Raw genomic sequence first — 26,325 nt, 5'->3', positions numbered from 1 at the left:
GTCAAAATCCATATTTAAATGAGAGTTTATAAATGATCATGTTCAGGAAAGTGAAGAAGACTGCATACTGTATGATTCCAATGATATGACATTCTGGAAAAGAAAAAACTATGGAGACAGTAAAAATATCAGTGGTTTCCAGGGGTTGGGGGTGGGGAGAGGAATGAGAAGGCAAAGCACAGAGGATTTTTAGGTTAGTGAAAATACTCTGTATGAGAGTATAATGATAGATACATGTCATTACACATTTGTCCAAATGTATAGACTGTAAAACACCAAGAGTGAACCCTAATATAAACTGAACTTTAGGTGATTATGATGTGTCAATGTAGGCTCATCAGTTGTAACAAATGTACCACTCTGATGGGCACTATTGATAATGAGGGAGACTATCCATGTATAGGAACAGAACCTAAAATTGCTCTAAAAAAAAGTCCCTGAAAAAAGTTTGTAAGTAAATCCAAACATAATAAATTTAATCATTCAACATATATTTATTTAGGGGTTATTATATGCCAGGTACTATTCTAGAGAGGGGTCCTCAACTGGAGGCAATCCTCCCTCCAGGGTTTCATCAACAATGTCTAGAGACTTTTTTTTTATTGTTATGACTGGCAGGGGTTGGGGGGTATAACTACTGGCATCTAGTGAGTAGAGGCCAGGGATGCTGCTGAACACCCTGCAATGAACAGGACAGCCATCTGCAAGAAAGACTTATCTGGTCCAAAATGTCAATAGTGCTGAAGTTGAGAAAACCTGTTTTAGATACTGGGCAAATATCAGTGAATAGAACAAAGCTCCTGCCCTCACAGAGTTTACATTCTAGTGGGATAGAAAAAAAAATAGGGAAATGAATACATAATAAAGAATTGGGATTGTGAATCTTGCTTATCTTAACAGAAAGATCCCCACCTCCCTATTTATCTATCCTCCTGAATCTGGATGGGCAGATTTTTAAATATTAAGACCTAGTTGATTGTTTATCCTCAGCTTTTTGCTTAACTTTGATTTTTAAGACTGAAACTTTTCTTCTAGCCAGTCACTTCTGGCTACAACAGGCACAACTCTCCTCAATAGTATTAAACACATTATGTACTTGGGATTTCAATAAGGCATTATCATTTCTGACTTTAATAGTATATAAGACTATCCTTCAGAGTGAATTAAATATGAAATTTGGTGAGAACCTGGGAGTTGTTCACTAGTTTTTATAGAATGTTATTTATTGAGATCCCATAGAATGAATGGAATCATTCTTAGCAGAGAACCTGTCCTTGATGTGTAAATTGGATATTATAAAGCAAGCCTGAATTCCTTTCTAAAACAAAACAAAAAAGTAAATATAAGAGTAGTATGAATATTAAATGTATATGTATATAAATGCATATATGTATACATGTACATGCATATATACCTATTTTATAGCCTTTTACATCTTAAAAAGCAATTTATATTTAGCCATTGTATTAAACATGGTTCAATATCATACTTTATAAGAAGAAATTGAAGCTCAGATGAGTTAAGTGACTAGGACAGGATTACTCATCTAGTATAAAAAAACAGGACAACAGTAGATGGTTTAAATGTATTTTAAAATTTACCTCTTGGCCAGGATTCTTTGCATTAAACTCTGCTGACTAGTATATAGGAAGCACAGTCATTTAGAAGCTTTTTTGCACAACTTATTCCTCTCTTACTGTAATATTCAAGTGAATTAAAGGGAACTCAAATTCTAAGAGGGAAAAATTTCAAAGTTTACGTGACATTCTCAAGATCCCACAGAGTTCACATATTTTTCAAATTTCCAGCTAACTGTCCAGAAGAAACTTCAAGCCTAAGAGAATTTAATGAGGATAAGAACTACTATGATAAAAAACTGTCTTATCTTATTCTGTAGCTTTCCTTTGAGGAAAATGCTTAAAATGTTTTTGCTAAATGCCAGAGCCCTATTCTTTTGAGAGTTTCCGAGGCTGTCTTATAATCTGAAAGTTTTGATGAGTCTCCTAGAATAGCTGGGGAGTTGCATCCTTGCCCATCCCTGGCCTGGGCTGCCCTCCGAGCGTGTTCAGCAGGTTGCATGCCAGCAGATGAAGCAGATGTTTGACCATACTGGAATGGAGCGCCTGCTACATCAGGAGCTGGATATTCCTCTTGACATCTGGACATTGCTGGGGCGGGATGCCTGCCTCAGGCCAGGAGGCTGCGGGAGCTGTGGGGCAGAGAGCACAGAGTCTTTGCTGCTCTTTAAGCGATTAGTGCACTGAAGCAGCAATAATGTTGAATTATTGCTTGGCTGCTTTCTTCTCAGGAATCTTGGGACAATAGGAAAGTCAGGAAGGAGCATTTACAGTAAAGTCATGTTCAGAGAGACAAGACTAATTATAGAGTATTAAAGAGCTTTATTTTAAATGATTTAATTTACAAATAGCTCTGGGCAGTGTATGAAACTTTTTAGAACCATAAACCCAGTAGCTTAAAAAGACTTTTCTAATTAAAAATGGCTAGTATAGAAACATATTATTTCAGCTATTGTCCAGTTTTAGAGTTTGCTCAAGTTGTGCTATAGAAGATACAGCATCTGTTAAAAAGAGAAAATAAACTAATACTTGAAGCTGCTGAGGAAAATGTCTCAAGCTTGAGAGGAAGGAAGACTTTTAGGTAAGAGACTGACTGAATTATGCACTGGCTTTTACGGCTTCACTTTATCACACTGAAAACGGTCTGCATTTGCTACCCAGAACTGAAACCATCTGTTACACGAATTTCCTTTATGATATGTGTTATTTAAGCACAATGGATGTGGAAATGGGTAGTTTAAAATGTATTTTGCGATGAACAGTTGTCACATTATGTTGCTTTGCCTCTTATAATTTTTCATTAGTGAGACCTCTGTGCTAAAAGAAGCCTTCTTATAAACAGATTATGGCCATTTGTGTTCACAGTAATATATTGGGGAAGAACGCTATGTTACTCTCACTTAACCTTTGGTATTCTAAGGGGGTTACATTTAATTAGCACTGGTGAGAGGCTGACCTGAGAGGCTGTAGAAAGTGATTGAGCTGCATTTTCTAAGCTCTGCTCTAGTCAGCTGGGAGAAAAATTAAAAAAAAAAAAATTAGAAAGTACTATTTTTTTTTAAATTCCCTCTAACTAAGCTGTATTTCAGTGGACCATTTAAAGCCCAAATGGACAAAGTTATTATTTCAGTCATTGAATTGTATCAAACGCCTTCTCAGAGACCCAGTTTTAAAACTCTATAGGAAAGGTGGTTTAGCATCACATTCTCAATAGTTTATCAGTCAGTCTGCTTAAAGAAAAAGCAAATAAATAAAACAAACTTTTTTTGAAAAAGGAGAGACTCTCACTGTCACTGAATGGAATGGAGCATGTGCTCCCACCAGTGCTCACTACACTGGGGTTGTGCTCCAGAGTTAGGAGCTCTTTAGCCTACATAGGGAAAAGATGCTTCTCTTTGCAGTGCTGCTGTTCACCTGGTTAGAACATCTTCCTCATGTCCAAAGGACTGTTTGCTCCAGGGCTCAATAGGCAGTCCCTACCTAACGTGTAGTTATGTCGTTGACTCAGACATAGCACAATAAAGAAAGGAAGACAGTAAGATCATGAGAGTGCACGAGAGAAGCTTTGTTGAAATAGTGAAGGACTGGATGTGACTAATTTGGATGGAAATACTTCACTTCTCCATCTGTTCATCAGTGGTTTTAATAAAGATGCATTTATTAGTTGCATAACAAAATAGTCATCTTAAATCATCTCTATCCAGCCATACCTTCCTGATTTTAGATATACCTCTGCCTTCATTTTCTGATTATGAAACACTATCACCAAATATAGACATATCTCACTATGAAACAGGAAGATGACTGTATACCTTCAGGTGATGATTTGTGGCCACTTATTGAAACAACATACTGCCCTTGGTTTAGAAGCTGGCTTGCTCTCTTATATGTTCTCTGTCTATACAATAGTGAATGGCTTGAAGGCTTCAAGAAAGCAGTGCTCCTTGGTTCCATAAGACCACTGCAGTTAAAAGAGATAAATGACCATGAGCTAATTTCCTCTGAACCTCAATCTCCTCATCTGTGAAATGGGGATAATGACACCCCCCAAAGGGTTGTGGTGAAGATTAAATGAGATAACATAAGCCAATTGACTGGCACAATGTATGTGTATTTGTGTGTGCGTGTGTGTGTGTGTGTGTGTATTATTGATTGACCAAGCTTGTTATGCACAGGCACTTTGAAATCCTTTTATCCTAATGTCTATGCCTGATAACTGCTCCTGATTTCAAAACACATGAAGTCCCAGTACAGTGCTCTTTCATGAGAAGTTACAGCCAGTCAGAAATTAGCGTACTTTAAATTAGACCTCCCACTAACCAAGAAACAAATGCCATGATATTGAATGAAAAGCCTTCACAAATAGACAATAAGATTGTACAGTTCTATAGACCTCTGGAGCTAGAAAGGCCCTCAGAGGCCTTGAGGGCCAAGTCATAACTCTACCACTGGTTCCATGATCTTGGACAAATTAATCTTTCTGATACCTAGATTTTATTAGATGGGATTAGAAATAATACACACCCACATAGGGAAGTCGTGAGGAGTACGTAAGAAAATGCTTGTGAAAAGTGCTTCACACACTGTCAAGTTCTTTGTAAATCTTCTGATTTTTTAGTTGAAGAGACTGAGGCCCAGAGAGATGGATTACCCTGACCAAAGCCACATAGCTAATAAGTGGTTTGGGTTAGGGTGTATAGAATAGTGAGGCAACAGTGTGAAGAACTAATTTTGATTGCTTTTTGTACATAAATTTGACTGAATTAAACTGAATGGGCCAAAAAAATAATATATCTCATGCTCCTACCCGTTCTAGGTGGGGGTGGATGGGCCGTGAGTTTTAGTAGAGATATATATTTTTTCAATTGAATGTACCAACCTAATGAAGATTATCCATTAAAAAAACCAAAGTAAGGCATATTAAAAGTGTAAGACCCTGTTACAGTGCTGGTAGTAGTGATAAGGCCAGAATATAAATTTACATTAACATGATAAAAAGATTAATTATTTAACTAATTTACTATACATTAATTCCCAAAATGTTTATTAAGTGCCTTCTATGTGGTAAGCACTCTTTTCTATTTTGGGCATACTAAGATCCATAGAACTTGGCCCCTGCCCTCAGAGGGCCCACAATCTAGTAAGCAATGTGATAATTGTTAAAATAGATGTGTTTCCAGAGTGAAAATGTTATGGGAGGAAGAAATGTCTAGCTCTGCCCGGAGAAGTACTGGTGACCTTCATGGATGAGGTTATGCTAAAATTGAATCTTGAAAGGAGAATATAAGTTCACCAGGTCTATGGAGAAGGATGTAGAATGGCAGAGATGCAGAGAAGTAAAAGCGCTCCAGACAAAGAGAATAGCCTTCCCACAGGTGTAGAAGCAATAGACAGCAAGGCACATTCAGAAACAACAAACAGTTGGCACAGGTTGAGTGCACAGGAACAATTGTAGGTGAGATTGGAAATGTAAGCAAGGGGTCAGATCACAGAGTGCCTTTTACACCACACTTGGGAATTTGCAGTGCATGTGGTAGACATGATTTTATTCACACCATAAATGGTAAAGTGGTATAAGGTACAGTGAACAACTTTATGGTGCGATATTCCTCTATTAATTTGATCTCTAGTTTACATTTCCCATTACACTAGATTTAATAGTTAGGGAACCATGTTTGGTAAGATTGATAGTCCCTTTAGTACAATGGTACCCTGTGGCAAGTGAGACTGTACAAATAATGTAATGATACACGCTGAATAAACAAAACTGTTTAAGACTGAAGCAAAGCCAAGGTCCAACCATTTCCTGGGGATTTGGGGAAATCCCGTAATCTGCAGTTTATACTAAACCCAGTCATATTTAGCACATTGCTTCTCAGTGAATGGGCCTTGATACTATATTTCAACCAAATGATGAAGCAAGGAGTAAAAAAATCTATAAAGAAAAGCTATAGGTCTTCTAATTGTTAATGCCTTGCAATTATGCCCCTTTCTGGAATAATAAAATGTTCTTTGGCGGAGGTCAGGATCTCTGCCACTGACTTATTTAACAGATCCTCTTAACATCTGTCCTGCAGACTGTTCACTTTATTAGCAGACAAGAGACCCAACAGACTTAGCCTGCTGTGTCCCTTTTTCACATTCACACAGCTGTGGATTAACTCAGACTTTCCAGAAGAGGACCAACCAGAAGGGATAGTAATGTTATTGGCTGATTCTAAAAAGATGGGAAAAAAGAGCAGAAACAAATGTTGCCCTAGTACAATTCAGTGTTTTTAGGGTGACAATTGCCAGTCTGTTTTAAAAAGGAATAAAAGCAGCTATTCCACTAAAAAAGGAAAGTCTATTCATATCTGTGTGGGAACCTAATCAGGCTCTTGTTTCCAGTGACGATGACTCCACAGTTGCACCAGGTCTGTGACAAGAATGCTCCTTTTGTATGCCCATAGTGTGGAAATGATAAAATTTCCTTTAAGAGACATATGTGTTTACATCATGAGATGTGTTATTTGACAAAATGCTTTGTTCTCATATTTTCCATGCAGAGTTTCATGCTGGTTTTTCAGCTAGGAATCTTTGATTAACTAGAAGTAGTTGCTGAAATAAAATTGACACTTTTGTTTTATGATTCATCTTGCTGAGCTATAAATTACAGTAAAACATATAAGGAATGACAGAAAGAAGTGCTGATTTGAACCTCTGACCCATGGCAGGCACAAAAACATAAGATTATTCCTTCAAAGAGCTGCATAGAGACATAAATATTCCATGGGCCACTTGGAATTATGCCCTCTTAACAAACTAAAGCTGTGATTTTATATCATGTAATGAGAGTTTTCTAGGGGTGTTACGGTAGGCATAGAGGAGATTTGGAGATTCAGGAAAATAGCCCCTAAATTAGGACTTTGAATGCTTAAAGATTTTTCTGTCCAACCATGAACAATAAAAACAAGAACAAAACAAAGTTCCTGTTCCCTAAATGAGTATCCAATGGTGGTTTCTCTTTTACCAGAGAAGTGGTACATTTTATATATCTTAAGGGTTTCTCAAAGCCACATTGGGCCATAGTGCAAACTCTGTGGAGCACAGTCTTTGCGTATGAGACCAAAGAAATGGGCTGGGAGGGGAGACATTACTAGATGCAGAACAGAAAAATGCTATTAGCCCCAATACTTCCCGTGTTGCAGAGATTGGTGTCCATTCTGCCCATGATTGTTTTAACCTTTAGTTAACAAAAGACCTCTTTCTGGGGCTTCACTGTGAGCAAAGCCTACCTAACTGTTCTCAGTCAAAATTAATTGTTCCCAGTGATGGTGTTTCTGTAGTAATTTGTATTATAAATGCTTCCATTATACCGTTTATCATACTATGTTTTTCTCCCTCTCTTCTTCCTATCATTGGTGTGAGATAGCATATCCTTGCTGTCCTGAAAGACATCATATCTTCTTCATCTTTGTATCCCTAATACATTTTGCTAAATTTAATAAAAATGACAGTAAGTGATTGTTTTTCTGAATAAGATTTTTGAAGTGACTTCTCTTAGGAGAATGTACCTGTAAGAATAAAAGAGCCTACGAGTATTGAGTCTTTATAGTGTGCCACTGTTCTAAGTATGTTATGTGAGTTAACTTATTTACTCCCTACAACAATCTTTTGGAGTAGGTGTTATTATTATCCCCATTTTACAGATGTGGAAACTTAAGGCCCAGAGAGATTAAATAACTTACCCAAGATCACACAGTTAGTAAACAGTGGTTCTGACTAAAGAGGGTACACTCTTAATCGCTATGCTATTCTGCCTCTCATAGAAATTTATAAGCCCTTATTTTTCTAAATTTCTTATTCAGTCCTTTATATTAACCACTACCTGCTCCATCTGCTATAGGAATTTTTCAAGGTGGATTATTGTGATATGTATCAGTATCATATCTAGTGATAATATAAAGCATGTATGTTTATTATACTCTATTTGAATGATTTTTACTACGGTTGCCATGTATAAGGTATCAGTCCTTTCTCCTAATTAGAGAGTAAGCCATGGGTATTACTGTAGGATACAGATGGCATAATTTACATACTGCAAAATATGCTGAAGTTCTCCAATTGGCAATACTAATAATTTGCAGTTTAAAAAGTGACAGTTAGTAGAGTTACCTTGAAACAGGTTAAAACATTATTTGAATGTCAAAAACTACAGGAGAAAATATAAAAAGAAAGTAAGAAGAGGGTATTTTATATATTTCTTGTCTGGTCTACCTGATCACTTAAAAGTGAATTCAAAATACTTCCTTATCTCCTTCAATATTTATAACAAATGCATATTTTACTTTAGTATTAATATGAAATTTATGTTTCATAAGTCTATATATTTAATCATAGATATGAATTTTGTTCATTAGCATGATTCTTATGTTTAATCTTCTCAATCTGCTGAGAAATTAAACACCAAGTTCAGTTTAAAAGCAGTAAAAACATTTTATATAATAAACACATTCATTTCCAACTAGCAACATTTGTTCTGTTCAATGATTAAGTGAAAAAATAGCATTTAGATAATATTATACTTTCTTTTCATGCAATTTGTTTTCCCAAATATATATTTTTAACATTTTATATAATATCCTTTTTTTATTCATTACATAGTTACCCATATTTTTCTCCATTCTGTGTTGCTTTGGAAGGTTCATTATGGATGAAAATCGAAGGGCATAGAAGCTGGGCAGTGTAGAATATTTTTCAAGCAACAGCATCTGGTTCCTTGGCAGTCATCATGGGCCAAGGCAAGGCAGCCCTGGCATAACTCCAGATTCTTATGTGGGTATTGCTGAGGGATTTCCAGGTCTGCCATGTTGTTTTAATGGTGTTTCCTAGAAACCAAGACACTCAGAGGAATTCAAAGTTCACTTTGTAATATATGAGGCCTACATGATCTGGCCCCCTTGCTATCTTTCTGACACCTGATATATTACCTTTTGCCCAGTTCACTCTGCTCCAATTACACTGGTTTCCTTGTTGTTTCTCAGACATTTCAAACACAAGCACACCTTTGCCACAGGACTTTCACCTATACTTTGCCTCTACCTGGATGCCATCCCCAGATAAGGGTATGGCTTATCCCTCACTTCATTCAGGTCTCTATTCAAATGTCCTCTTCTCTGAGTTTTCTTGACTTCTCTATATTTAAACCCCTCGCCCCACCCCATACTCACATACCTGGTCACTTTATATTCCACAGCACATATCACCACCAGAGTTACGTATCTATGTGCTTATTTGTCATCTTCTCCTTCCTACCCCTTCCCCTAAAGTCACTGCTCACTTCTCTTTTTCCAAAACCTAAATGGTAACTGTTCCACAGTAGCCACTCAATAAATAATTTTTTAATGAATAGATAAATGAATGAATTAATTTACCTTTGGTTACAAAGAAATTATGTTTTCAAATATTGGTAAACTAACATATATTCATTTACTAAAAATAGATTATTGAACTCAGCACATATACTCACATGTACTCAAAAATATATGCACATTAAAAACGTTCTTATGACACTTAGTTTGAGGGAAATAATGCTTAGGTTTCAAATCCAACTTCTGGACTCATGGATGAATTTTTATATCTTATGGTAGAGTCGAGATGCACTTGTTTAAGGTTAACCTGATGAACTAAGGCGTTGTGACTAGAGAGTTAAGGGGCATTGCAAATGCAAGCTATACCACTTGGAGCACATTCAGAGAACTGGAGCTCTTCAGCATTGCCTGGCCAGCTCTTCAAAACAAAAGGAAAATAGATTCATTCCCATAATGCTGATTTCCAAGTGCCCTCATTATCACCTCTTTGAATATCTTGCTTCAAGAACTAAATTACTAATTGTTTCAATGACCAAACTTTTATTTCTATAAATAAGGCACTATATATTTACATATTTTATTTAGCACCATGAAAGAGAAGATGCTTGGGAGAAACAGAGATATAGAGTGTTTCTTGTTAAAATTATTGAGAGTTGTGTTGTTCGTTCTTAGTTATTTGCATTGTACGAGTAGATTCCATAAGGAAATGCTCTTCTAAATGCATTCCAGTATAACTGGTACAATTGGAGAATGAATTCCAACTTACTTTTTGTAGCAGAAGACTGGGTGATCTGCTACCTGATGCATTCTGATTTTTTTTTTAAGTTCCTTATTGTAAGGGTAGGACCTTTGATCTGAGCCTCTCTCCTATTCTCTTTTCCTTTTCACAGCTTCTCCTCTCCTTCTTTCTATACCCAATACATCCCCTGCCCATTAGCACAATGAGTTATGTCAGAGGAGCAAACTACCCAGTGCTTGGGAAAATAGACAAGAGGACCTCTAGCCAGGGAAACTCTTCTTTCAATTCATTTTTCTTTACTTGACATTCTTAAGCTAGCTACAAGGGATAATGAAATGAATTAAATAGGTCTTGGTTCTCAGTGGCTTATAGTCAATGCTTGTTCCACTTTTCTTTTGGTTGTTGTGGAAAGGCAATTGGCAGAAGTATCAAAGGGGGTGAAAATAGGTCTGCTCTCACCTCAGACAAAATTTTTGCCCTTTATGTGTATTTGCATAAACTTTAATTTTAAAAATCTGAAAACACCTTAACATGATTATAATTACCTTAACCTAATTACTGTGGTTGCATTTTAAAATATGTACATTTTAAAACAAATATTAAAATAAAATTATACAACATAAATCATCCCTGGGAGCCCAAGAATTACTTTTCAAGTGCATTTAAGATAAAATTTTTTTAAATCCAAGGAGAATGGTAGAAAAATATTTCTTTCATGTAATCCAAATCAAAAGCTCCAATAGAACATACAAATTCCATTTACAGTAAGTTCCCTAAGAGAACAGAACACAAGGAGAAATGAGTACATATGAACAGTAGAGAGGGAAAGTAAGGAACTTGGGTTCTAGATTTCATTCTACCTGCTACTCACCATTGATATTTTTATGCAAATCGTGTTCCTTCTGGAGATGTGAGCTTTCTTCATCTGTAAAGCAAAGAGATTGGATTAGATGACATTCACAGTTCTTTTTTCTGGTTACTGGTGTTTCTTTGTAAGAAAATATGTGCCTTACATGGTGAACCCACATGCTTATAACTTCAAGAAGACAGAAACAGAGAAAGATGACCTCCATCTCTGGAGTTCCTTTTGGAGAGGGTGTGAGGAAAAGTATACTAATAAAGGGTGTGGGTAGAAATGATAGCAATTCCAAGAAGATAGAGGCAAGAATGGAAATCAAGGAGTTTTAATGGCCAGTGTTAACAGAACCTATCTGGTAAATGTCAGGCATTATGTTAAGTGCTAGGAACATAAAGATAAATGAGGCTCAGTCTTTCCCTTAAGGAGCTCAGAATTTGGTGGGAGAGAAAGACATAGGGGGAAAAAAAAAAGAAATTCCATAAATTGCATGGGGATAAAGGATGAGATATGGTGGGAGCACAAAGGTGGCAGTGGTCAGATAAGGCTTCAAGGAGAAAGTGATTTTTGAATTGAAACTCAAAAGATGAGTAGAATTATGACAGAGTTAGTAAGAAAGGAGAATATAGTGCAATACAAAGATATGCAGGAGGGGCAAGGAGATGGACTTGGAAATTCATCTAATATGTAGGAGTGGGAGTGGTAATTCTTCCGCTATTCTTTCTCTCACCTCCTATCCCTACAGTCACTTTCCTTTGGTGTCAAATATTAGGAGTGTAGACAAACAAGAACCTTCTGTGCTGAAAACAGGGACTTCAGTTTTTTCTTTCCATAAAATCACTGCTATATTTCCTGGGTCATTTTGTTGATTTTGGAGGTTTACAAGAAGTAAAAGTATTTGTGATCTCTTTCAGATAATTATTTTCAAGTTCTCTCCTCACCCCTCCTTCAGTCTGTAATGACTTGTTGCTGACACACTTTTTTCTCTGTGCTGAACAAGCATTAAATCAGGAGGTTTAATTACCTCTGTCTCCATTTCCACCTACTCACAGCTGAACTTGTCCAGCTTTATAGCATGCCTTGCTTGGTAGGCAGAAGAATAGTCATCAACATTATTTTGAGAAGGTAACAAAACCCAGGGTATCCCTGGAGAATTAAACTAAACTTGGGTCCTGGTGTTTGGCAGCATCAATCAAGTAAATAATGACATTTCCTTAAGAATGCCTCCCTACCCTACTTGTTTTCTCCAACTTCTCCCATTACCCCCTTGAATGGTGTCTGGTATACAAAGATAGGATCTGTTAACCTGGGTAACTGAGCTATGCCTGGGGTTCCCAGATGTTTTGTGGAACCATAGCAGGTGGGGATAAATATAAAGATGAGTTGACATCTTTCAGTAGCACCTATTGAATCTATTTTTATAAAATAGTATTTTTCTTTTCCTTCCTTTCTTCATTATGTACCAATAGGAAGGTTGTATTAGAGGGAGAACATTTTTTTTTCTTTCTCTGGGCCAGATTCTCACAGGTTCCTTAAAATGCCATTCCTAATTGAAATGGCAAATCACAGGAGAATCTGCTCCGAAAAGAATTCAGTGTGCAATGTTGAGCCTCCTTTTTCACTGTTGGTTTCCATATACAGGCGTGTACTGGTACCAATTTAGAGCCCCTGTCAGTTTTTATTTTATCAAGTTCTTCTATTTCTTCCTATACTTTGTATAGTTCTTTTTACCATATCAGTCTATTAAACTAGGGTTGAATTTTTAGATGTTTTCTACTATGGCTCAAAGATTAGTTGGAGAAGGTAGTTGTCTAGATCAAAATTGTGTCCCTTACTCCTTCAAAGTGGCTAGTAGTACCATGAACTCTTCTTTATCCATCTGAAGATTGTGAAATGTCATTTTAGAAAGAGTAGCTGTAAGCCATCTGAAAATATAGTTTGCTATTTGAGAGATCAGAATAGCAGTCACATCATAATCTTTCTTCTCCGTGGCCGATGAATGATCCTTGTCTGGCTAAGAACAGGAAATATGTTTCATTATGATTCACTGTATAGCTTTTTAAAACAATTTAATTTTAAAAGCAGAAATAACATGGGGTTAAAAGTGAGACTACCTTTATAAAGGATAATAATTCCTACCTCATATAATTATTGTGAATATTAAACAAAATAATAAATATAAAATAGCACAGTGACTGAGGGAGTTTGGGGCTCACTAAATATGTGTTGAATTAACAAATGAATGAATAGGGTTGATGATTGGATGACTAGTTATGTGGTTACATGAAAGTCACGTGATTATGAGGAGAAAAGGCCTTGTACTTTTTTTCTGTGGCACTCTCCATTAGAGATCTTACATGATTGTATCATAGAAAGCAATTATAAAAATATATAGTTCATATTATGGTAAGTATAGATACACTGTGACATTATTCATTATAATTTGACATTAATTTGGCTGTCTTGGGGCAAAACATGCTTCTCTTCCCAAATACAATACTGGTATAACATGACTTTCTGACACAATATATTTCTTAGGTCCTGACATAGAAGAGTATGTATACTGGTAGATACTTAAGAATTTTACCATAAGGCTGAGTTTGATTGGTAGGACCTACTGCTTTGTGTTGGATTTAAGCAGGCTTGGTTATTAAAGTGTCACTAGGATCCAAATGCAAGAAAGACTTATTTTTAAGGCCAGTATCCATACACAGACTCTGGAAATACTATTAGATGTATTTATTTGTGAATTTGTGATGTCTTCATAGGAATTTTTAAAAATTTATTTTTATTTTTTAATTGACATTTAATAATTGTGCATATGTATGGAGTACATAGTAGTGTTTCAATACATATAATGCATAGTGATCAGGTCAAGGCTTTCGTAATCAAATTTATTTAAAATGTTGGTCAATGAGTTAGTGATAAAACATGAAAAAGATTCTGTGTTTTCTGGTTTTAGTTTATCATTCTTCCTAAATGCTTTTCTTCTTGGGATAAGTTTTGGAATTATTAATGTGACTTTTCTATGGGATGAATATTTGTATTCCCCCAAAAGTCATATGTTGAAATCCCTACTCCCAAGGTAATGGTGTCAGGAGGTCAGCCTTTGGGAAGTGATTAGGTCATTGGTATGGAGCCCTCATAAATGGGATTAGTTTATAAAAAAGGCCTGAGAGAAAATTCCTTACCCTTTCCACCATGTGAGGTTATAGTGAAAAGATGAGGAAGTGGCTCCTCACCAGACACTGAATTTTCTAGTGCCTTCATCTTGGACATCCCAGCCTCCAGAACCTTGAGAAATACATTTCTGTTGTTCATTGGCCACCCAGTTTATAGTATTGTGGTATAGCAGCCCAAATGAACTGAGACAAGCCTAGAAACCCTACCCCTCTCTACACTTATGCCACTCTACTCTCCCTCAACAGTCCTGCCACATTGGTCTTTTTTAAGTTTCTCAAAAACTTTAGCTTCTTTTCTACCTTGGAGCCATAATACTTGCTGTTTCTTCTTTCTAGAATGTTCTTAATCAACCTTTTCACCTGGATAATTCTTACTCACATGAAATATTACTTCCTTAGAGAAGCTATTCTGGTCCTCCAGACTACATTAAATATTTTTGTTAGATGGTGTCTTGACGTTCTGTACTTTTCTTTCTTAAGTACTTATCCTAACCATAATTAATTTCGTAGTTACTGTCAAAGCATTTATTTAATGTCAGTTTCTCTTGTTAGATCCACTAAGGCAGGGATCATTTTTGAGTTGCTTGTTATTGTACCTCCAGTATTTAGCACAATGTTTAGTTAATAAGTATTTAATAAAGATTTATCATTGAACAAATTCATCAATGCTGGAAACGTGCTTGAAAGTTACAAATATTGGTTTATCATATATCCATTTCTATTTTAAATGATGTATATTATGGTAATGTTGGAGAGAGACCTAGAGAGTTCTGCTTCTAGCTCAATACGAATTATACAATGTTGGGCAAGCTACTTCTGCTCACTAGATTTCAACTCATCAGCATAATGAGGTCAGACTAGCCTATATATGTGGTAAGTATGTCATTATTCAGTTAACCAAAATTTTAATGCTAACTACTTTATTAAAGCTGCTAATAATATATGTGGAACATTTTTAGCCATAAAGTAAAATCATTTCTTAATGATTAAAATGCTTAAAGTGCTCCTTTAAAATATGAGTAATTTCATAATTTTGATAAAATATTTAGCTGGGCTCATTTTTAATGTATGACTGCATGTCTTTTATATATCTTGGGTAAAGAAACAATTCAATATCCCAAACAACCACTGAGACTTTTTCAAAATTGAGATGGAAAAATCTGTATTTACAAAACAGTCTTTACCAAAGTTTAAATGTTTATGGGATTTTGGCTGAGACTTTTATAAGCTGTACTATACTGTTCACTTTTTTAAACCTCATTGGTGTTTAGGAATGAATATTCATTATTATCATCATTATGACTGTGAACTATGATCTGCAAATCCTATGTGGCATGACATTTTTGTAAACCCTTATGTAATAGTTAATCAGAGTTTAACCTTTTTCCTTCCTAAACTGTTAGTCTACAAAGAAATTTTCTAACTAAAGCTATTTGGTTAGAATAACTAGTAGTTTATATTCTTTCAAAAAAGGATGCAATAGCATTTCAAGAAACTTTGAATTTATAAGTAACTAGATTGAGAAGAAAAATTGGTTAATACTCCTTAGTTATTGCTCAAACAGTATAATTTGTGTTAGAAAAGTTTAAGATAGGTTAATGAAGCTAGTAGTTACTGAGCAACTTTCTAGTCAACATTTTAACAAATTACTTCAAATGAATCATTTATATGAAACAATATAATTTAACTTGGACTGAATTTATTTTCCTTTTTTAAAACTTTGCACCATAAAATTGCACATATAATGAATATAATCATGTACCACTTATATTGCCTCATTTATAGACACTATCTTTCCTTCCTAACATGTAATGTTTTTATATAGTATGTTAATTCAGAAAATATTGATTGAGTATCCATTATTTGCAAGGCACCATTCTTTTTTTTTTTTTTTTCTTGTATTTCATCTTGTTATGGGGGATACAGAATTGCAGGTTACATACGTTGCTCCTGTACCGCCTTTCCCCCCAAGTTAGAGCTCCAGGCGTGTCTGTTCCCCAGGTCGTGCACATTGCACCCATCATGAGGTATATATCCCTCCCTTCCCCACCCCCCCTTCCCGAGTCAGCACCTTCAAGTGTTGCCACTCCCCAAATGGTGCGCAATGCACTCATTGTGTAGGCATACCCCCATCCCCTCCCCCACCCCCCACCTCAGTCTGATATCCAATTGGTGTCGTTCCCAGATTTGTATTTAGGTGATGATCAGGGAAACCAATTTTCTGGTGAGTACATGAAGGCACCATTCTTGATGCAGTCATTCAAAAATAATTAGATTCATCATGTCTTCAATGAGCTTGCAGTCTATCAAGCATGATAAGATTTATGTGAATAACTAAACACAAAGTTAAAAAAGTGATAAGTACCACAAGAAAGGTGAAGTGTTAAGGATCTATATTTTACATCTTCTCTAGAGCTATATGCTTTGAATCCTCCTCAGCTCCTAATACAGATCCTTGCACATAGAACACATTCAATTGATGTTAGCTTACAAGGTAAGCTGTGAAATTGTTTTGTAAGCTTGTACCTATTCAATGAATGACATTCTTATTATCCAAATCAAATTTAAAATCTTCAATCTGAAGAGAAGATATTTATAGCTAAAATATGTTTTGTTAGACAGAATATGAATATTTTAATTTCCATGAGTACCTTCTATCTTTTCATCGGATTCCAGTTTAGATTTTTATTTCCAGGCTCATTCTACTAAATTTTACCTGATACCATACTGTCCAGTTTACCCAGCTCTGTAAGTTTTATGGGATGTGGCTATACTTCTTCCTGCCTCTAATGTATCAGTAACTACAAGTCACAAGAACCAGCTCCGAGGAATCGCAGAGTTTGTTAGGTCTTGCCTCTTTTAGGTACAACCTACTGGAAAGGGGCATAAAATAAATGATTATCAGAGCCTTAGAGGAAACAACTAACACTAATTCTAAAAAGCAACTGTATCAGTCAATCAATCTGAAGAATCACTCAATTTTGTTAGCTTTTTTAAAAATAGATTTGTTTCCAAAAATTTGTTTTTTCTGCATTTCTCAGTAGTTGAAGTTCCCTGAAGGACTCAAGGTTGAGGAAAATTGGCTTTCTTTTGATCTTTTGAATTAGTGAGGTAAAATGATGGCATAAATGATGTCGAAGTATTCATGCATCTCTGAGATTTCATGACTCTTTAATACTCAATAGTAGGATATATTGGTTAGGATACCAGCTATAGTAATATATATCTAAAACTTTTTCAACTCTTACTCATCTTTATTCCATTCAGAATAAAACTTTCTTCACTGCTTTAACCCAAGCAGAATTTTTTCAGAAGCTTGACTTGCCCCCCTTTTGAAGACACCTGGATGAATTTCAAAGGGAAAGGATATAACAGAGTAAAAAGGAAACAAAAAAGATGGCCTGTTTTTTGCCTAAGTTCTAGCAATTTGACTGACTCTTACTTGTAAATTTTTCTTGCCACTGAGTCATTGCATACAGAATTATGAAACTTTAATTTCTTTAGAGGCTTGTTATATTAGAAAAATTGTTCCAAAGAAAGCAACAATCATGACATAAGCACATCTGGCTCTTGCAAATTATTCTTTATTAAGCTTTCATTTAATTACATGTGCTGAAAGGTCTGTTTTTGATTACTGTAATTTTTTTTATTTGTCCATATGAATGATAGTAATGCTGTAAATTACATACAAACCACCTGTTTTTTCTCCCTCACTAATGTGGCAAAGTTTGAGCTATTTTCTCTGTGGTTGATGAACTAGGAAGCTTTCTATTTATTATGATAGAAATGTGACCATCAAGGTAATGGCTTAATCTTGATTATAAGAAGAAAAGAAAATATTTGAATGAAGTTTTCAAGCATTAAATAGTATTAAGATTGGGGTATCTGACTTCTGGTTAACTACAGCAGATTAATACATTCATTTATTGCCAGTTTCATCCAAATCCTAATAAATCAACAGTTAAGGATTATAGGTGTAAGCCTTCAAGTAGAAATAGAGAAGACAAAAAAAAATTAGAAGACGAGAAATGGATAGATGAGTTAGAACTGTCTTAGCAGAAAAGAGAAAGCTGATACATAATCTTTAAGAGTGTTTAAAGCCAAAATGAATCAAGCCCCATTGGAAGCTGAACCTTTGAAATGCTTAGGAATTGAAGGCATCATGTATCATTGAAGGCAGGGTTGTAAGAGGTAGAACTGTAGACAGGATGAGTGATTGAAAATAGATATAAGATGATAACCTCCCTAACCTCATGCAACTTGGTAACTACCATCCCTGCCTCGCCCTCACCCCTCCACAAGCACATAACCTGGCAGAAGACTCTGGAGGTTTATTCGCTTGAGAAATTGAACCTGAGAGGCTTTTTTTTTTTTTTTTTTTTTGTCTTGGGAACATCAGGCATAGCTGAGAATGACTTATGGTGCCATTTTGAAAACAGGGAGTCTACATGATAGACCAGACAGTGAGATCCCTCAGCTACCTTCTCTTACTTGGCTCACCTAATGATGGCATACAAGGCTTTACCTCACCCAAGGCAAGAATTTTAATATCTGTCTCTAAGAAAATAGTCTAAAGTATAAGAGAAACAACCTATAGATACTGACATTTGGAATTCCCCAATGAAAAAGCTGACTTTGTGCGTCATTACTTTATGCTAAAGCCCAATCAGTTAATAAGTTTGACCCCATACTTAGACCTTCCACTCAGGTTTTGAGTACCTCACTCTTATATATGAATAAACAGTCAATGAACACCAGACACTTCAGAAAAGCTTCTAATATGAAAGAGCTCAAAGAGTTTGGAAAAAAAGAAAGTCAACAATGTAGAGTACAGAAAACATTAAAAACAACTTCCAAACTTATAATTGATATGATCAAACAGAGTAAGAGAACAGGGTGCTATAGAAAGAAGCAATCATAGAATAAGAATTCAGGTTAGTTTCTTAGTTCATGAATATTAATTTACATTTACTCATTGATTTACATTAATGTACATAGCAGACATTTAAAGAACTTTTCATAAAGATTTTAGAGACTAAAAAGCATCTTAGAGACTACTTAGTCAAATCTCTTTTTGTACAATTGAAGAAACTGAGTTCCAGAGAGCTTAAGGGTTTCAGGTCATAAAGTTATTGCTAGATTGACCAGGTAAAGAACCGTGGCTCCCGTATAAGGCCTCTTTCTTTCTGTTATAGTATTTGCTTTCTTTTATTTTCCTCTTTAAAAAATAGTGAAAGAGAACTGCAAGGCTGTTAGAGAAATAGTTATCTAACAATACGGTAAGTTTTTTTGAAACTCCATTTCAGCTGCATTTAAAGAGATCAATGTTTGTCTTCCCTGTTTTGCAGCAGCTCTACGCCGCACAGCTGGCCAGCATGCAGGTGTCACCTGGAGCAAAGATGCCATCAACTCCACAGCCACCAAACACAGCAGGGACAGTCTCACCTACTGGGATAAAAAATGAAAAGAGAGGGACCAGCCCTGTAACTCAAGTTAAGGTACTTGCTTTGCAGGATTGTGGAACCAGTTTGGAAAGTAGCTTCACAAGAAAGGTAGTGAATCAGGCTGTATTGGGAATAAACAGCAGGAAACATAGCAATATAAATGAACCCCAAAATGTCCCTCTTTATGGTAAATTTCATGATTGAGCACTGAGAAACAGGTGTTTCCCTTTTGATAACAATGTGCCATATTGTGAAATCTTTACCTAAATCTGCAAACTAACTTCTCAAGAGTTTTTCCCCTTTGGATTCTGGCTTTTATTTTTTAATGTTTCTTGGCATGAATGGCCATGATTTTATTGCCAGTCTTTGTCATAGGCTTGTGGCATTTCTCTCCATGTTCCTTAAACAGATAGAGAGCCAATTTATAGTGCCAGAGAAGGAGGATCTTGACACCTTAGATTAAAAAAGGGGACAGAAAAAGAATCTAATGCTGGACTTTATATGCTTTGTTGGTGAAGGTCTCTCCTTCAAAACTAGTTATAAATGTGGGCTCTGAGTTGTCATTGCCTAATAATGGTTTTGATGCTATATAGTTCTGATAGGATAAACAGGCTTTCCCAAGTTATGGCTGGGACGTTAATAGATGCCTTTCCTCCTAATTTTCAGTGTCATGAAACTGGGCAGCCAGGAGATATTTGGCAACAGAGGGGAATTGATGAGCCACTCCAATTTGTGCTGCAGCTGGTACCTGTAGGTGGTACTGGTTGGTTTTTATGATTGCATTTGCTCTCTATATTGAATTACCAAATTCAAACAGTTCGGAGAAACAATTGTTTTGTATAATTGACTTATCTACTCGGAGAGGTATAACACCTTATTGTAATGTGACAAAAGTACTGCATTTGCAGAAATTTTGCAATTATTAAATCATCACATGGGAAACAGCTGAGACCAACAAAACTCAACATTGGATGCTATACAATCACTGAAAATGTTTTGTTTTCTAAAATTTGCATATAGGAATTTTGAGATTTCAGAAAGACCTTTAAAAAATGGATCCCTAATGCCAAAGATTAAAAAAGTGAATATCATTAAGAGAGATAGTTCTGCCCATGCACCACCCAGAGGAATTAATTTAATATCACCCATTATTTTAGATTCTCCAAAGAAATAGATGAACATTTATGTTTTGTTTTTAGAAATATTGAGATATGACAATAGGAAGTTTACATTTCGTAAGACAGAATTACTTATGGAAACAGAGACTATTTTGTGTTCCCAGAGTTTGTGTTGTGAATAAGAGTCAGAACACTACAACTCAAACCAAGGCACTTTGCTTAATCATAGATGTTAGAATATGAGTATATCAAACAACAGTGACTTGAGCTATTGAGTATTAAATATTTTAACATAAAAAGTTATTTTATAACTAAGTTGGCCAACTGGAACTGTACCAAACCAAGTCTTTACTGGATGAGTAAAATGTTCCTTGGTTAAATTAGAGTTTATATCTGCTTTTACCATTCCATCTCTGTGGGCCAACTGAATTTTATTACTCACTTGACCACATGAAAATTCTTAGGGAGTTTTCTGTATAATTTGACTTGACCATATTTTATGTTAATAACATAAGAAACATTCCTTTAATTTATTAGGTTGTTTATTGTATATGTTGATAAAAATAGACCAAAACATAAAGCAAAATGTTTTAAATTAAAAATGTAGCTATTATTAAAGAAGTACCAAAAATGATCTTATAGTTTGCTAATTGAACGAAGAGTGGTCACCAAAATCTATCATGCTTGTCTTTATTGTCATTGCTTTATCTCTGTATATAATATGACCACTTTTTAAAAATTCAGGCATGACATAGGGAAAACTTTGTCGAAGTAACTAAAATAAACATAGATGGTCTTATGTATCCTTTTCCCCCTAGAATTTTTTATCTACTATAACTGTAAACATCAGAAGTCAGAATATTTCTGTTCAAATATCAATTCTACCACTTTTACTAGCTATGTCACCTTGAGTAAGCTACTTAATTTCTTTTAGCTTCAGTTTTCTCCTCTGTAAAATGGGAGTTAATATTACTACAATTCTTTTTTTTTTTTTTGACAGAGTCTCACTCTGTTGCCCAGGCTAGAGTGAGTGCCGTGGCGTCAGCCTAGCTCACAGCAACCTCAAACTCCTGAGCTCAAGCGATCCTCCTGTCTCAGCCTCCCGAGTAGCTGGGACTACAGGCATGCACCACCATGCCCGGCTAATTTTTTTTTATATATATTTTTAGCTGTCCATATAATTTCTTTCTATTTTTAGTAGAGATGGGGTCTCGCTCTTGCTCAGGCTGGTCTCGAACTCCTGAGCTCAAACGATCCGCCCACCTCGGCCTCCCAGAGTGCTAGGATTACAGGCGTGAGCCACCGCACCCGGCCTATTACTACAATTCTTAAATGAGATAATACATCCTGTAGTAAATAGTTAGTATTCCATTGAGGTAGTGATGCTGCTGCTGCTAATTACAGTAATAAAGAAGGTGGTGTAGTGGTTTTAGTGATTGTGATTGAAATATCTAGTTGTATATTAGAGAGATCCTAATTAAACATCTAGAGGATTTCCGTTGTCAGCCATGAGGGAGAAACAGGAATCAGATTTACGCTCCCAGCTTAAACAACTAAAACTCAGGGCAAAACTATATGAAACAACAGTTTTTAGATATTTACAATAGGAGTACAGGATAGCAATTCCTGTGTGGAGAGGAGCAAGCAAGGCAAGCACTACAATTATTCCAGCTGACTGTCTAGAGGGAGTTTCCAGGCAACTATGCAGGAAGCTTGGCAGTCTCCCTGAGTAGAGACACAAACTTTAGAGTTCAGGAGTGCTGATGCAGATGGAATTCATGAAGTAGGGTACTATATATCAGAGAGGTGCACACAGAGAGAGTGCTGGAGATCTGCAGAAGGTTCCCTTGAATATTTAGCTGAGTACTGATCAACACATGCATGTGACAAAACTACCGGATGTCAAGGGATAACACCAGAATGTAGCAGGCAAAGCAATTGCAAAGTTCATAGAGGGCCTGGGATGGTTTGCATTCCCATTAAAGAGGAAAGATCTCCTGACATGTGAGGCATCAAATAGAGTCCCCAGAATGATATCACCTCAGTAGTGGAGCCAAATTATTAATAGATTAAAGGCTGTTCTGAACTTCCTAGCAAATCTCAAAAGTAAGCCCAGAAAGGACCAAATTATTCTGCATCTCATAACAAAGTTCACAAATATTTAAAGAAATACATAAATGCTAGCACCCAACAATGTAAAATTCACAATGTGTATCATTCACTCAATAATTACCAGGCTTTCAAAGAAGCAAGAAAATGTGAATAATGAGGAGAAAAATCAATCAATAGAAAAGGACCCCAAAATGCCACAGATGTTGGAATTAGTAGATAGGACAGTAAAAACAACTATTATAGGAGAATTCCAACTAGTGCCAAATGAGGTAAACAAATCTGCTCCCTAAAAAGCACTTATAAGATAGGACAAAATAGACAAAAATGACTATGCATTCTGGAAATTGACTAATGGCATATATAATCTGAGAAAATATTTATGCTTCTTATATGTAAGATAGTGTGAGTCTGTGACATTCTTGCCTAGGGCTGTTGTTATATCTCCTATCCATAGGCTCCGTTAGCACAAAGTTTATGTAAGGTGGGGGCAGGCTATGAGGACCAGCATTAGCTCTGCCATGGAGAAAACAAATTCACTCCGTTGGGATTTGATAGGTGATGCTCATGCCCAGTGGCATTGTTGGTGAAAGTGGCAATCACTGAATTATAAAAATAAGTAAGAAATTAGACCATATTTAAAAAGATGGTTATAAACTTCATATGTCCAAGAAGATAGAGGAAAATATGAACATGGTAAGGCAAGATAAGGAAAACCTAAATCAAATGTCTGGAGGTGAAAAATACAGTATTTGAGATGAAAAACACACTGGATGGGTTTAGCAATGGCTTAGACATTGAAAGAAAAGATTAGTGAATTTGAAGACATAACAATAAAACTATCCACATGAAACATATAGAAAAAAGACTGATCAGTACTGTGGGTCAATATCAAATGACCTAATATATGCAATTAGAACCCCAGAAGGAGGAATAAGGAACAGAAAATTATAATTGAGGAAGCAATGTCTGTTCAAAACTTAGATAATTTAGAAGGTCAGTGAACCCCAATTAAAAGAAACGTGGGGAAAACTAACAAAATATGTAACATGATTTCCTATTATTTAGATATGAGTAAAGGAACTAACTAGTCTAAATATCTTTTGAATTAAGAGCAAAGGGAGGTAAATTGCAATTAAGTATGTTAGATAATTTTGACAATCATAATGGATATAACTGTGTATCTTGAAAAACCTGTCCTATATCCAGATATAGATAAAAGTACATTGCAACATAGATGTGACAGATTGCCCATTTCCTACTAAGACAAGTAAAAAGAATTAAAAACCTAGGGCATCACTACATTATCAAACAAATGACTTATTTTCTCTATAGTTTAGTAGAAAAGGGGCGTTAGATTTGGAGTCCAATAAATTAGAATTCGAATTTTGTCCCTATGTGCATGGCTTTGGACAAGTGATTTTTGTTGTTCTGTCATTTGTCATTTTTGACTTCCATTTCCTCATTTGTAAATTTAGAATAGTACTGCCTAGCTTCATAGAGTTACTAATGGTTAAATGAGCTAATATATGTGAACATGATTAGTACAATACTTGGTGCTCATGTTATTTTTGTTGTCTCTTTCTAATCCTTCTTTCCAAGTAGTATTTTCTGGCATTTTTTTTGTTCCCCCTTAATCAATGATACTAGTACTGGAAAAGACCTTAGCAATCATCTAGTATTGGGCCCTCTTTTTACATGTAAAGAAATTGAACCCTGATGAGGTCTCATGTTTCTTGAGGGGGAGACTATTCTGTTACTGAACTCTATTATGTGTTTTAAACAGTAACATTAAAAGCAAGTTCTCTGTGCCTTCTCAGAAGCAAAATGGAAGTTAATATTTGTTGACAATTTTATTTTAGAACACAATAATGCAGATCTTAAAACTGAACATTTAAATAAATATGCTCATATTACAACTAAATTTCTAGAATGATGAAAGTGTTGTTACGGATATTTTATGGCAGGATAAATGAGACAAAATGAAGGCAAGAAGCTTAGCTTTCAAGCTCCCGGATAAACTAGAGTTACAAGCCAGGTATTTGAATACTGTGCTCCGTCTAGAAGGACATGTGTCTTAAAATAGACATTCTTTAAATATATGCAGCAAAGAATATAAAGAGACATCACTTTAAACATGAAAAATAAATTGCATATAGCATGGTATGTAAAACATAATTATAATGTATACTTGATCTTTGTAAAAATTAATTTTAAACATGGATAGAGACCAGAATATAGACCATAAAGAGTGCCCACACCCAGAAAGCCACATAGAAGCCATGCTGTGGCATGCGGCTCCCTGGGCAGGGGCCTAGCAGATCAGAAGGCTTCCCATGTTTCCATTTTTAAATCACTTGCAATTGTTAGACTTAAAATATATATTAAAAAATTAGCTGCAGAGACTATTTATAGTTATAGGAACTTTTTGGAGAAAATAACACAAAAGCACTACAGAGCTGCTGAAATTTTAAATAATTCTTTGTAAATGCCCTAGGTTAATTTAGATCCCTGAAAACACATTAGGAAATTAAGCTGTAATGTGAGCTAATTCAAATTTTAATTTGGCAAAAAGAATGATCCAACTACACAGTTAATGTAAATAGAAGCATAACACAGGGAAATTAATGAGGTTTCCTCCGATGAATCTTCAAGGAGGTAGATAATTAGCTTCTTTTGTTATTATTGTAGGAGAATGTGGCATTGTCTCTGAGGTGTAAAATAACTGTGGCTTACTAAGTGATAATGTGCTTCATTTGTCTTTTTTTTTTTTAATAATTATTTATGTTAAACTCTTGTAGGATGAAGCAGCAGCACAGCCTCTGAATCTCTCATCCCGACCCAAGACAGCAGAGCCTGTAAAGTCCCCAACATCTCCTACCCAGAGCCTCTTCCCAGCCAGCAAAACCAGCCCTGTCACTCTGCCAAACAAAAGCAGCATCCCTAGCCCCATTGGAGGAAGCCTGGGAAGAGGATCCTCTTTAGGTAAATGGAAAAGTCAACACCAGGAAGAGACTTATGAATTAGGTAAAAGAAAGCAAACCTGTTTAGTGATGACTGATCCTTATTTCCAAAGTGTTCCTTAGTAAAAGATGATACTCTTATCTTTTCTACTGAAACATAACCCCATTTAGTATCTTGGGTGATCAGAACTTTTGGAAATGGTCATAATATAAGTCCTGCTGAGATAGGTTCTTTAGATGATGATGAGTTAGATCTAGCAATCATAGGCTTAGAAATTTCTGTATTTGGTCAGTGTTTTGCTGCTGAAGTAATTTTCCAAGGACCTAAGGACCTGGCCTCAAAGCTGCTTTTCAAAGGGCTAAAATTTATTTGAAATTGTATATCTTCTTTATGTGATTTTTACATCTTATTCCATATTACTTTTACATTAAAACAAATATGAATGACGCACTTCAATAACATATAAAATAACTTTGCTATCTAGGA

General features: G+C 35.6%; 1 protein-coding gene across 4 annotated transcripts in view; it reads left to right on the top strand.

Moving 5' to 3' along the window:
- SOX6 (SRY-box transcription factor 6) overlaps positions 1-26,325 on the top strand; it is a 678,732-nt gene that overhangs the window by 561,499 nt on the left and 90,908 nt on the right. For 3 of the 4 annotated variants that reach the window (XM_069471178.1, XM_069471179.1, XM_069471177.1), the window contains 2 exons: positions 19,553-19,702; positions 25,677-25,860. In XM_069471178.1, coding sequence (XP_069327279.1) covers positions 19,553-19,702; positions 25,677-25,860 — 334 coding nt within the window. Of the gene's footprint in view, positions 1-19,552; positions 19,703-25,676; positions 25,903-26,325 lie in introns of all 4 variants that reach the window. The other variant, XM_069471181.1, reaches the window with a different exon arrangement.

This window comes from Eulemur rufifrons, chromosome 6 (genome assembly GCF_041146395.1).
Source record: "Eulemur rufifrons isolate Redbay chromosome 6, OSU_ERuf_1, whole genome shotgun sequence".
Classification (NCBI taxonomy): domain Eukaryota; kingdom Metazoa; phylum Chordata; class Mammalia; order Primates; family Lemuridae; genus Eulemur; species Eulemur rufifrons.
The sequence above is the reverse complement of the archived record's forward strand: the minus strand, read 5'-3'. Positions and strand labels throughout refer to the sequence as shown.